The 13,609-nt window shown below is 39.0% G+C and overlaps 2 protein-coding genes across 5 annotated transcripts in view; both read right to left on the bottom strand.

Annotated features, from left to right (window-relative positions):
- Window positions 1-3,274: 3,274 nt before the first annotated feature.
- Window positions 3,275-11,980, bottom strand: LOC110062530 (uncharacterized). Its single transcript, XM_020769461.2, has 5 exons — window positions 11,894-11,980; window positions 10,153-10,518; window positions 9,455-9,577; window positions 4,273-4,345; window positions 3,275-3,515 (listed from the first exon to the last, which is right to left on the bottom strand). Exons 1-4 carry the CDS (start codon window positions 11,955-11,957, stop codon window positions 4,278-4,280), a joined length of 621 nt encoding a protein of 206 aa, XP_020625120.2. The 5' UTR covers window positions 11,958-11,980; the 3' UTR covers window positions 3,275-3,515; window positions 4,273-4,277.
- Window positions 11,981-12,610: 630 nt separating this feature from the next.
- The window catches only part of LOC110044775 (uncharacterized), a 5,807-nt gene continuing 4,808 nt past the window's right edge, over window positions 12,611-13,609 (bottom strand). For all 4 annotated transcript variants that reach the window (XM_089273714.1, XM_089273715.1, XM_089273716.1 and 1 more), the window contains exons 3-4: window positions 13,549-13,609; window positions 12,611-12,958 (exon numbers count right to left, since the gene is read on the bottom strand). The exon at window positions 13,549-13,609 is cut by the window's right edge and continues 101 nt beyond it. In XM_089273714.1, coding sequence (XP_089129840.1) covers window positions 13,562-13,609 — 48 coding nt within the window. In that variant the 3' untranslated portion in view covers window positions 12,611-12,958; window positions 13,549-13,561. The remainder of the gene's footprint in view (window positions 12,959-13,548) is intronic.

Here is a 13,609-nt window from a genome sequence, read left to right as displayed (position 1 = left end):
CGGTGAAACCTCTACGAGGTTTAGCGCTTCCAATTTCCGCTCCATTGAAGATTACGAGGCAGACGACCAGATAAGAAGTTGTTGATTGTGGGCAAGTGTTTGCTCATAGAACTTCCGTGCACATGTAATACTTGGAATCTTTAAGATATATTTGGCTTGTACTATTTGTCAGTTATGCGACGAGCAAAATTATTAACAGATAAATTACTATAACAAAGGATCGTAATTTTACCAATGCGGGTGAACGAGGTCGCTCGTTGGGTTGTAATTAAAGCTAAGCGGTCGTGTTTGTTGTGACGATGTAAGTGATTCCTGACTTAACTAAAAACATGCTGAATATACAACCAGTTATACCTGAACTCCTAAGCTCCATCGTTACAAGGAGAAAGCAACCTAGTAAAACATCTTTTGTGCAGCAACGCATTGCCGGTACGGACGAGATTTACACGTCTTTATATATAGCTTGACTGATCACTTCACGGCTTCGAGAAACTTGACGCAGCACCGGAGAAACCTTTGTGGGAACTCTTGTCAGTTGTGGAAGTCTTTTGTGATGCTTAATTCTTTAAACACACCGTTTTGATCAGTTGCCAACGAACTAGAAAGAGCTAATGGAACGGTTCCGCAGCAGGAGTTGGCGTTCAACTGGTGTGTCTAGATATACATGGGATGTACAGAATCAAATTACCCGTAACCTGAGTGACGCACTTTCGAATTCTGAGATGTTGTTTATTTCATTGACACTTGAAGAAACCATTTTATTTTCCTAGAAACTGAAATCACTCAGGTCAGAACTTCCTATTGTATTATGCACTTGGTTGATTTGAGTTAACAAATTCAAGCTCTCGGGCTTAGAGTGTCTGTCCAGTACGTTGCGACGCAAGAACAGATTTTTGTGTGAGCATATATGCGATCAGAAACTGTTGCATACTGGAGCAATATTTTAGCATTCCAATTTTTGGACTTGGTGGGAAACAAATGCTGCATACTCACTTCAAATATCTGCAGATATTTTCCCCCCGTTTTCCCTAACTTCTCATGGAGGTTTGTAGAGAACTCGCTTTCATTCCTTTCGAGGAGACCGAGGTGTTGTGGTGGAGTTTTAGAATCATAATCAGTGCTGTTGCCTGCTTCTTCGATACTTTAATTAACACATTACAATTATATGTGTTAATTCAACCGTAGACAATTCTTCCTTTCTCTATACGGCAAAAGAAATGAAAAAGAAAACAACAACAACAAAAAGAAAAACAGCAACAACCCTAGCTGCATGCTCGATGCTAATAACATTTCTGCAGGAAGTTATATTTGTCATATCAAGCTGTATCGCCAGCAACCTGGCTCCAAAATTACTTCAACGCCATCCATACACCAAACACTTGTAATTGATACACCAATAAATTCTAAAACAGAAATGTCATACGCTATATTCTAAGAATATTTCCAAGGATTTAATCAGCCTAAAATCGGCAGAAAAATGAGAGCCTATGCCTGAAAATCAATATTATTTTAAAAAAAGAGAGTAGGTTTTCATTTTATGTAGCTGATTCCCCTCCCCCATAAATATCAGTATGAAATGGTGTGTAGCATTGCTTAGTCGGTCGTATACTACTGTATCAGCATTTTCTTCTTTGAATGACGTATATTATGGCGATCATGATCAATGGGATGGTGATCAACATGGACTGCTATTTTTAACATTTTATGGTGTAATAGCGATGGCAATATATAGTTTATGTTATGTTGCTTGAGCGATTTTCACTGACGTGAGTGTCGAAAGTACTGAACCGGTTAAGCTAAGGCACTCTGCACTCTAACATCAGCCAATCAGAGGCTAAATCTACAGAACAATACTTATATTAAGTTATTTTAGTCGCTTAGCTAGGCTGAGAACATATAAAGTAGTAAATTTCATTAATGAAAATGATTCATTTACTGTTAGATCAGTACGTATAATTTTTTGAATGCTTTTTAAATATACGAATGAAATAGCTTCATTTGAAGTCAAAGGTATTGGTTTGAATTTTTATTACCCTGAAAACAGTTAACATTTTAGTTCGTTACTGGAAACCCGGGAATGGAACAACAACAACAACTTTATTTGTATTCAGCTAGAAATTAGAAATAAGATGAACAAAAATAAGTCAAAATAAGAAGAGTACATGACTGCCCGAAATAACCTTAATGGGCTAATAAGACTGGGCAGCCACTCTTAGTGATTTAACGTGATTATTTATTTGGGTGAAATAAGAAGAGAAAATAAGAAAAAGACATGCAAGGGCACACAGTGCAGTTATCAATTTCCGTTTTTCGTAGGAAACGGAAGTTGATTTCAATTTTGTCGGTCTTGGACCTTCATGTTCCGCAAATGGACAAAGGTGGCCAAAGACAAATTTCACCAGCATTCTTTCCCAGTGTATGGTTGTCATTGTTAATGACGTCAGTGACAGCGAGGGTAAAATAGACATTTAATAATTGTTCCTCGGCTCAGAGTCAGTACTGAAAATATCTGTTAATTTTACTTTGGTTCATACAGACATTGCAAGAAGTAAAGGAATTATTGCATTCCAAACTGAGAATGGACTCTTTTCATACACGTAAACGAAAAATGAACAACATTTGCTGCTGTTTTCCAGGCCTGCGTTTTTCGGACAACCTTGGAATTTTGTTTCCATAGAAACACCTTTGTCTAACGGCATCCCAACACTGATGCTTTTCCATATGAAATATTGTGCGGCGAAAAATGAGACAGAAAGAAAAGAAAAGAAAAAAAGAGAGAAGGGAAGAAAAGAAAAGAAAAGCACAGTACAGTACAGAAAAGAAAATAAGAGAAAATAGAATAAAAAACAAAACAGAGAAAACAGTGAATATCCCATCTGAGCTACAATCTTAGACAAAATAAATGGAACATCTGGACCACCCCTCCCCCCATTTCAATGATGCCAAAATGGCGCGCTTTTGCTCCTTCGCGCCTTCATCATTGCTTTGGGGGGTGGGGGGGGGGGGGAGAGGGATAATTGTTCCATTTTATTCTGTCCAAGAATGTAGCCTCCGACGCAGACGCTCTTAAGCTGGTCACGCAATCTTCCTTTCCCCCCTCGTAGGGAGGAAGATTGCGTGACGAGCTGCGTCGGAGGCTACATCTGATCCGCATATTGATCCGCATACCGTTAATAACGTCCACACCTTCGAGGTGGGTTTGGTTAAAGCGGATACATATGTCACGGTACGACACAGCTGCGAGAAAACAGTGTCACAGTACACGGAGCAACCCTTTTGAAAAGTAAAACCATTTTTATTTCAATATTACAAAATAGATGGCAAGGAAGCTGCATGCAAGAACAAAGAACCCTAAATGCATATCAAAACTGATGAAATCCAAAATAAATAGACCTCGATCTGAATACACAAAACGACAAATGATTTTTCACTTCGTCTTGTTCATCACTCAGCTTCTTGTCAAGAACAGCAATATGGGCAAATTAGACCAGATTTACGAGCGGCATGTGGACTCCCTACAATACAACAATACAATACGATGCAAGTTTATTGTGTAATACGCTTAGCTATTCAGGTGACAACATTAACTTCCAGTAGCTGCTTTCTGCTTTTAGAGTATTTAATAACTATTTTACGCTTGTGCTTAATGGCGGGCGGGCTGAGGATGGGTTATTACAACGATACGCCATAAAATATCATAAGATATCAGTGATCTCACATAATCATTGACACGTTGTAGTGAAACACTGACTGAACACATTTGCACTGAAACAATAATCAGGGTGAATAATGGAGGGGGGTTAATAGGGGGTATGCAAATCCGCCGATCCGTGCCTTTTTTCGCCAAATCCGTCGATCCGCCAATAGTTTTTTTCAAATTCGAAACCACAATTACATTCGGAAAGGTAAATGAGAATGCCATTGTTACTAGTAATTTCGCACAAATAGTAAAGAAGGCAACATGCTTGATGACTATAACACAGTACAATTGCAATAACAGTCTCACGCCTGAGTTTAAATGAGCTTTGTGCGAAAAAAGAAATAATTTGGATTTGGATCCAAATTTCGTTTAGGACCCAAGATCCGAACATCAAGACCGTGCGCAATGCGGAATCCGCGCCAAAATTCACAGCTGATCCACGATCCATACTGTTTTCAAAATCCACGAATCCGCTCGATTAACGGCGAAAATCCACAATCCGTGCGCTTTTTAAGGCCAAATCCGTCGATCCGAAAACCTATTCACCCCCCTTATAATAGTATATGACTTACTTCCTTTAACTGGGAGATGACACAGCCATAAAATAAGTTGAGTAGGCGACAAACATCAGTGAAAAAGAAATGCCTAAAAAAAAAACAAAATAGAAGAAAGGAATTTACAGTAAATAAACAACTGTATTAATTCGGATTTTTGCTGAGTCCAGTGACGTCAGTGACCACGCGAGTCCTCCCACGGCTGTATTGGCAAAGAGTGAAGATCACTTCCGGTGACGTCATGACGCGCGTTCCAGTGCGGCTTTCCCGCCTTTCTTTATACCACAGCAAATGCCTGGTTAATTTCTCATACTCTTCACTGCGTGAGTGTATTAAAAGCCTGCTGTTTACTTCTCATTTTAACGCTTTTTTCTAGTTCGAAGATAAGTACTCAATCATAAAGTTCCGTTCTAAGGTAATTGATTCTTTGTCATTTGTGTACAGAAAATTTGGACGATTGGGACATTCCATTTTTTTATCCGCAAACCCCTAATGGAAGGCAACCTCTGACACAGGGCCTGCCGGAATATTTTTTCAAAGAAGCGGACAAAATTTTGAACCCCTCGGATGCAAACTTCAGAGGTTCCGACAACAAAAAACTAGGGTGTCGAAATCTGCCCTTCCATAGGGGGGAGGAGGGGGGTGCGGATAAAAAATGGAATGTCCCATTCAAACACCAGCCGTCGACAGTCATATTTATAGCGCTGAATAGTCGCAGATAAGAACCTTCGTATAATGTACTATCTGAGCTATAATTGTTTATTGCTGTTCAAAATGTATTTTATTAGAATCGAAAGTTCTGTATTTCCAGGTTTATCACGTTGTACGAACACCCTGCCCGTGCTGAAATCAAGCCATTTATAAGTGTTATTTTGTTTTGTGGTTGGAAGTATAGGCGGTTCTAAAAGGCAAAACTAAGTTCTCGGAAGTCACGGGAGATGTAAGACGGATACAGAAGAATCATTAATCAAGCTTATTTCGCATGAAAACAGAATAAAGTCCTTGGTGTTTCCTTGAACGAAGCTATTTTTGTAAAGACACAATTTTAGGGTAAGAGCTGCACACGCGAGTCTCCGATTCCAACATGGTGGACTTTTCCAATCACTTCGGGTCCACATAATTTGCGAATTCCCAGTGGTAAAGCTATGTTGATCAACAGGACAAGTACGTTTTTATTTACCTAACATGCTAAGAATAATGTGTAGAGACGTATGTAAAAGCTCTTGTGTCTACGCCAAAAAGTATGTCTACAGTATTTTACAGCGTACAAATTTACGGTTTACGAACCATTCACTAGTCTCTTCCCATCTACAGTGGAATCCCGATTTCTCGAACCCTCTGTTTTTCGAACCTCCCGATAACTCGAACCAAAATTCGTTCCCTCTCCTTAGTCGAACACTGTAATTTTACTCCCGATTTCTCGAACCAATTTTCGTTTCCCTTAACTTGGAGGTTCGAAAACTCGGGATTTCACATTAGTTCGTAAACCGTGAATTTGTATGCTGTAAAATACTGTAGACGTCTTTGACTTAGGCACAAGAGATTTATGTATGTCTTTCCTGGAGGACGATTTTTTTATTGAGCACTTGATTCTGTGGATCCCCGAATTCAAACTTCCTTTGCGTTGTTCCTGTCTGGCCGGTAGGATATTGAAGGTACTATGTACCCTGCCAGACAACTTGAGTTTTAAGGCAATTGGGCGGAGGGTGTAATTTGCAGGTTGCAGCTTGCAGGTTACAGGTCGGAGAAGGAGAAGGAGAAGGAGAAGGAGAAGCAGAAGCAGAAGCAGAAGCAGAAGCAGAAGCAGAAGCAGAAGCAGAAGCAGAAGCAGAAGCAGAAGCAGAAGCAGAAGCAGAAGCAGAAGCAGCAGGAGAAGGAGAAGCAGCAGGAGCAGGAGCAGGAGCAGGAGCAGGAGCAGGAGCAGGAGCAGGAGCAGGAGCAGGAGAAGGAGAAGGAGAAGAAGGTTTCGGTTTCGGTTTCGGTCGGTAAAACAAGAACCCTGCTGATCTCAAAAATAATTAGCATAAAGTTATTTAAATTACCCAGACATTTGTGTAAATTAAGATTACTTTGCTGATGAACACCATAACACCAGTATCTACAAGACAGTCTTGCCAATAAGACACTTCCGGGAATTCTAAATTTAACATCCGGTATTTATTTATTCATTTATTTATTTATTTGTTTAGTTAGTTATTTATTTATACTCATTATTATTATCTATAATTGACCTGCAATCTGCAACCAACCTGCAACCTGCAACCTGCAACCTGCAAATTACACCCTCCGGCAATTGGGCTTATAATCAAGTCCATGCATACAGGTTTATTGTCCTTGCACAGTTTTATTTGTAGAGTAGTTCCATAAATTACCTTGTACTCTTCCACTACACTAGATTCACTCTATAATATTTTGCAGTGTTCTGTGAGTTGTCTCTCTGGCCGGTAGGGTTTTGGATGGCTAAGAAAATACTACTGGCCAGAATAAGGCAATTGGGCTGAAGTCCGATCCATGCACAGTTTTATTTGTAGAATAGTTCCATACATTGCTCTTTAGTCTTACACTACACTAGAATCACTCTAGATACAGTAATATTTTTATTCCGCTCTGTGATCTTGACCTTCTGGCTAGGAGGATCTTGAAAATACTACCGGCCTGAGGCAAACACATTTTATTTGTAGAATAGTTCCATACATTGCTCTTTAGTCTTGCACTACACAAAAATCACCCTACAGTAATGTTTTCATTCTCTGTGATCTTGTCCTTCTGGCCGGTAGGACCTTGGATGGCTAAGAATATACTCCCGGCCAGAGAGACATATGTTGTATATAAGGCCGTTGGGCTAACTTCATTCACAGTTTGATAAACAGAACACTTCTGAACATCACTCTTAAGTCCTAAAGCAGGTTAGAATAACAAAGAGTCACATTTGTATGAAGACTCTTAGACACCGTATTTTCCTAAAACTTAACATAGCTGAGTCTTAGATTGCAAAGAAAACAGTACAGGCTAGGGAGACTGCATGGCGTCTTAATTTACTTATGCTCTGCCTGGTGCTCTGTACACTACAAGGCATCAGTATTAAGTGTTTAATCTACTTGCGATCAACCCCTGGTAATGATAGGGGGGAAATGAATTCTGGGACAAGGTCAAAATTGTTTTAATAGTGCACTGACCTTTTAAGCCAAACTCTTTTTCTGCTGTCTGAATAATAAATTTACTGATGGTGTCTGTCTTGAGATATTCAGAAATCACCCTGTCTATATATAGACACTTTGAAATCGTACGCGGACACATACATTTCTTTGCCAGGAGACAAAGAATCTTGTAAACTGTGAAGAATCCATCTTTCTATGTCGAAGCAATGGCTGCAATGGCTTAGATGTGATCACTACTACAGGGGAATTTTCCACGTGTAACAATCAAAGTGACACAGTGTCACTGTCTGTCAGACTACTGGAATGATGGTGCAACCGTGTTGGTGGGAGATTAATAACTATGTAAGCTACAGACATAAGGACCCCTCTAAGCTACACTGTATGTAATAATTTACAATAAATACTGTAGCTTAATTATATTTACAGTACCATATATAATTTGTGTTCCGAGTAAAAATTTAATCAGGTTGAGTTAAGTTTTTGTTTAACACTGTTTATTATGCTCATGGGTGCAATATTCAAACTATTCAATCTGATTAATTCCAGAGTTACTGGGGTTAATTACACTTTGTTATTTAGAAAGCCTCTTTTAAGGAGAGAAATAGACTACAAATGTCACGATGAGAGTGGCTTAATTTGTAAGAATAATGGCTCAATGTCTTTTAGGCAGTTACGTTTTCGTTGAATAAAGGCTTTCCTAAAACCTTTTCTGTTTAGGTAAACACCATTCACAAAGAAATAGGATAAAAAAGGGAAAATTTCATTGCTTTAATTTGTGTTTAATAGTCAATCGATTATTTCATAAACAGATATTGTCTTAATTATGCTAAGGAACAGTGTCCATCTCTCAAACGTTTGATCAATTTTAAGTTATAAGCACTGAAATACAACGTCTGATAATCCTCATATGTAACTCATTATTATTCTAACTTGCTTTAGGACTTAAGTGTAATGTACAGAAGTGTTCTATTTATCAAACTGGGAATGAAGTTTAAGCCTGCCTTGTACACAAGCTGTCCCTCTGGCTGCAGGAAGTATTTTCTGAGCCATCCAAGATCCTACTGGCCAGAGGGACAAGAGTCCCAGAACACTGAAACTATTACTGCAGAGCAAATGAAAAGACAAATGAAACAGGACAAATGAAAGGCCACGGGCAAGAAGGACAAATGAAAGAGGGACAAATGAGCAGGAAAAAATTATTCTAGTGTATTGTAAGACTAAAGAGTTAAATATATAGCACTATTCTACAAATAGAACTGTGCATGGAAATAGCCCAATTGCCTTATTTAAGCTGCCCCTCTGGCCGGTAGTGTTTCCGAGATCCTACTGGCCAGAAGCTAGGACATGATCACAGAGGATCAAAATATTACGGTAGAGTGATTCTCGTGTAGTGTAAGACGTAAGAGTAATATATGGAACTATTCTACAAATAAAACCCACTCACTCACAGTGCATGGATCAGACTTACGCCCAATTGCCTCAAAAGAAAAGCTGTCCCTCTGGCTGGTAGCAGGGGCAATTAACCAGGATTTTTCAAAGAAGGGTCCCACAGCTGTGCATGCCAAAGTGAGGGCAACCACCAGATTGTTGAATCACTTTCGCCACCTGTTGTAGGTTGTTTGCTTAAAAAAAGACTTACAAAAGGGGGGATCACAGGCACCCCAGGACCCCCTAGCTAGGCCCTTGGCTGGTATTATTTTCAAGATCCTACCAGCCAGAAAGACAAGATCACAGAGGATGAAAATATTACTGTAGAGTGATTCTAGTTTAGTCTAAGACTTTATAAGAGTAATATATGGAACTAGTCTACAAATAAAACTGTGCATGGACTTAAGCCCAATTGCCTTAAAACACAAGCTGTCCCTCTGGCCGGTAGTATTTTCAAGATCCCACAGGCAAGCAGGGACAAGGCAAAGGAAGTTTGAATTCGGTGATCCAACACTGAATCAAGAGCTCAATAAAAAATTCGTCTTCACAGTATGAATCTAATAATTCCAGTGGAGAACCCATCTGGTCAACCGTTAAATAGGTAGGAAACCAACCTGGTCGTAATCCTTGATTCCTCCCAGTCGGATCGTTTGTCTTCGTATTGGCCTCAGAAGGGAGCCCCGTGGGTGAATGAATACTGCTTATGGGTGTGACACCTGGCGTTGGATTTGGTGTGTCTGCAAAGGTGTATATTAAATGGTGAGATTAAAAACTGTCACAGCCCTTGGGATGGGGTGGAGGCCGGGGCTAGATGGCATGGAGCAGGAAACTTGCTGTTGCCATGCAGGCTACTGTATGATGTATTGTTAGTCTCCCTGGATAGAATTTATCCCCAAAGCAGATACCCTTTGGCAGTTTTGGCTGGTTATCCCCTCCAACAATTGGCCAGGAATAATTTATACTTCTGGTAATGACAAGCGAGGGTAGAGTTAACTGAGTGTCTTGTCCACTGAGAACACGGCATAAGGACCATGAACAGCAAATGTCATTACATGGTCACCAGAGTAGGTTTTGAACTTAATTAAGGGGTACTTCAAACTGATTATACTTCATTTTTGTGTCAAATTAGTGATGCTGAAATCATGACTGAGCACCTTCTCTCAATCACAAGAGAATAAGGTTGGAAATCAAGTATCCTGGTCTTAATTTTCTGTTTTGAAAACAAAGGTATTGTTTTCCAAATATCAATCGACTGAACGATCGATTCTATCGAATAGATTCTAAAGAAATCGAACGAGAGGAAAGGCCTTACCTTTGAGATGGACGTTAATCTGCACAAGGCTCGTGTTGTGCTTAACCATGCTGTAAAATGCATAATATATGTAGTCTGCAGCCATTGCCTTAGTGACCACTCTCATTTTCAGGCAGACAACATTGGTTTCTATTACACTGACATTGAAATCAGTGCATCTTACTGATTCCAGGAAAGATAAGTTCTTGTAACACTCAGAATGAGTAGAACCTTGCTGCAATTTTGCAATGGGATGCCTGGCGTCATTCCACGCCAAGACAGAGTGGACCACATCATCAGTGTACCAACCCAGCTCTGTTAGGTTTAACTTGAAGGAGATAGTTTCCCCTATCTCTGCTACCGTTGAAAAGTTAGGCGCTGATAGGGCTTAAATGAAAACAAAAGAAGGGTTAATAAAAATAAGGTTCTGGCTCCCCAAAGGTTTTTCTAGGTTCCATTTACTTTGGGACATATTGGCCCGCTAAATTTCTAATTTGCTATTTAATTGTAGGGTCTTGTTTCATTTAGCCTGCGAACGCAAACGTATTTCCGGCTGTCGTTATTAACATATTATTAACCCAATATGTTAATAACATATTATTATTAGACAAACGTACGTCTGCGTATTTCGTTTGAAGAGCCCGCCGAATTAAAATATGAAAACTTTGTTAATCAATAAAAACTTCCAATTTTAAAACTTCAATTCCTAAAATTATAACGTTTCCATTTACATCGAGAGCATATTTAAATTGTAGAAAATTCTAAAACATCAAACCTTTTTGGATACTTTAGAACATTGGAAGTTTCAAAACTACAGTACTTCCGGTTGTATTATAAGTTCAGTTTTCTAATTGTGTTCCCGTTATGTATTGGGACATTATGGGCTTCATTAAAATTGTTAACTACGCCGGTTGGCAAAAGTTTTATTCTTGAACACACACACTAATAGTGAATGGATGTCGAGCTAAACTCACAAGTTTTTACACTTATGTAAATCTTAGAAAGCTGCACATGTTTGGGTTTGCGAGACAATGCAGACTAATTATCAAACACTCTATATTGCGACTTTACCTGAAAGGTGACAGAATGAATAGAATTACATAAGCTGATTATTTAACAAAAATATGAGTAACAAATTTAAATTTCATGAAATTCTGAAGCTCGGAATGCCTCAGCTGATTTGTAACTTTTCAAATGTTATAGCCTGCGAAGCTAGCGCAGGGTGCAAATCGAACTCAAGCCTCGAGCTTGTGTCGACTACTCAGCGCTTAACATGAGCGGCGAAGTCCCGAAATAGTGGTACAAGCGACGAAGTTTGCCTGTTATATCGCCAAGAAAGGAATCGAAAAGAAAACGGACTCTAAGAAGGTTTAGTTTGGTTAAGCTTCAGAATACCTTATATGTCTTAGAGCACTTGTGGCTATTACTTCGATAGCGTGACTCTTGTCAAAAGCCAAACGTGCTTACGTTGACAATTTCACAGGCACACACGCGACCGCTAAAATCTGTCGGCACAGACAGTTTATTTTCTGCCCTGAATCGATCACGCAAACATAATAAGGAACAAAAATTATCTAGACATCGTTGGACGGCGACTGTTGAAGAGGAAAATAAAACATATTGAAAAAATTCATCCCATCACCGGGCACACCACGGCGACAAATTCGTTTGTCGTGTTTTTGCCGAAAGAAAATCACCTGCATGCGATCAGCTTTGATTCATCAAAGCTTATTTAAGTATGAAAGCTATTATCTTTACCTACCTCCGTTAACGCATGTTAAATATACACCGCAAAGAAGGTAAACCTTCATTTGAAGATTATCCATCGAGGTGTCGAGTGAAGGATCAACTCGAGCGATCGATTGGTGCGTGACATTCCCATAATAGGAGAAGACAGTCACGTGACAATAACGCACCTGATTGTATTATTCTGAAGCACGACATTTTTTAATACCGATGGATTAAAGTGGGAAAAAATAAATTCGCCGAACATATCCATTTGTCCGTTTAGTGTAATCATTTGAGTGAGGGAAGTTGAAAGAACTGTCGGTTGGCGACTGACCATGCACGTTTCAACAACATGAGCGGAAGTCAAGTAAACAGCGTTTCTCGGTCGATGGCGTTATGTGTATGGCAATTGAAATTCAAATAAATTCAAATACACTCATTTATCAGACGACCAGCATGGAAAATATTTTCTTCGTTCGTAACTGATACATATATACATACATACATACATACATACATACATACATACATACATACATTCCAGTCATACACAACCTTTATTTAAACACGATTGCTTGTCAATTCGGCTTGTAGGGTCGTGTACCAACTAAATGCTTCACATATTCATGCAATTTAAAGCGAAGCGGAGGTTGAGCCAAGTTACTGTTGAGAGCAAAAGCCTCAACGTACCTCTTTTTAAAAATAACTCTCTGCAGAGTGCCATGATCAGAAACATTTAAGACCATAAAACTGTGTACCAAATTTCAATTTTAATTTTAAACTGTACAACTCAAGCAAACAAAATATAATCTGAAAAATATTTTTCATTCATTATCAATCCAAGCCTTAGTGTCGTGAGGATGGTGTGACGTCGTCATTTCTAGTTTTGGTACTGAACATCGCTAGTGTTACATCACAAATGTGAAAATAGACTCAGATTTACTCGTGAGATGTGTAAATGTTTTCACGTGGCCTCAGGTATCCTCTCTGCTGCGCTGACGTTCATTTGTTTGCCCGGTTCCATTGGCTGTGGTTACTACATGGATGCCATCTTTAAGACGCCATTATACTTGAATTTTTCAGACAAATAAAGGGAAATCTGTGCAATAAATATAAACAAAAAAGGCATTTAAATCAGTTGCTCGTCGCAGCGAGTTTGTCAAGCAGACGTCATGCAGTGACAAAAAAAGGACACGAACTCAGTTGAGATGGAGACCAGAGTTACTATAAATACAAAACACATTCTCGTCATAGCAAACAAGTTCGGAGAACATCATGGATTAACAATAAACATGTTCAAATTTCCTACTTCCTTAGTTTACAACCCACGCATGGTTGACCAGTGGTACTGTTATCAGGATTGTAAATTTATTTCTTTAGTTTCCGAACAAGCTAACCTGGGTAGCATTTTTTTGCTATCAAGAATACTCATGGTTGAGGCAAAACAATTTTTTTTCCATTAAAATATAATTGAATAATCAAAGAGACTTCACATGTTCAAATTTCCTTCCCAACCCACGCATCAGTACGGTTGACCAGTGTTACAGAAGTTATTGGAGTAGTAAATATATTTATTTAGTTTTAAGTGTAACATATATAGGCAGCATTTCTATCAAGAATCGTCATGGTTGCAACAAAACAATTTTTTTCCATTAAAATCTACTAGAATATCAGTTTGAGTTCACCTACCCATTGAAGTGACTCAGTTTGATGCCCACAAAAGAAAGAGACTGATACTCAACAAACGAAC

Source organism: Orbicella faveolata, unplaced genomic scaffold, assembly GCF_042242905.1.
Source record: "Orbicella faveolata isolate gen_17 unplaced genomic scaffold, um_ofav_v1 contig_35, whole genome shotgun sequence".
Lineage (NCBI taxonomy): Eukaryota > Metazoa > Cnidaria > Anthozoa > Scleractinia > Merulinidae > Orbicella > Orbicella faveolata.
This window is presented reverse-complemented; position numbering and strand designations above follow the sequence as displayed.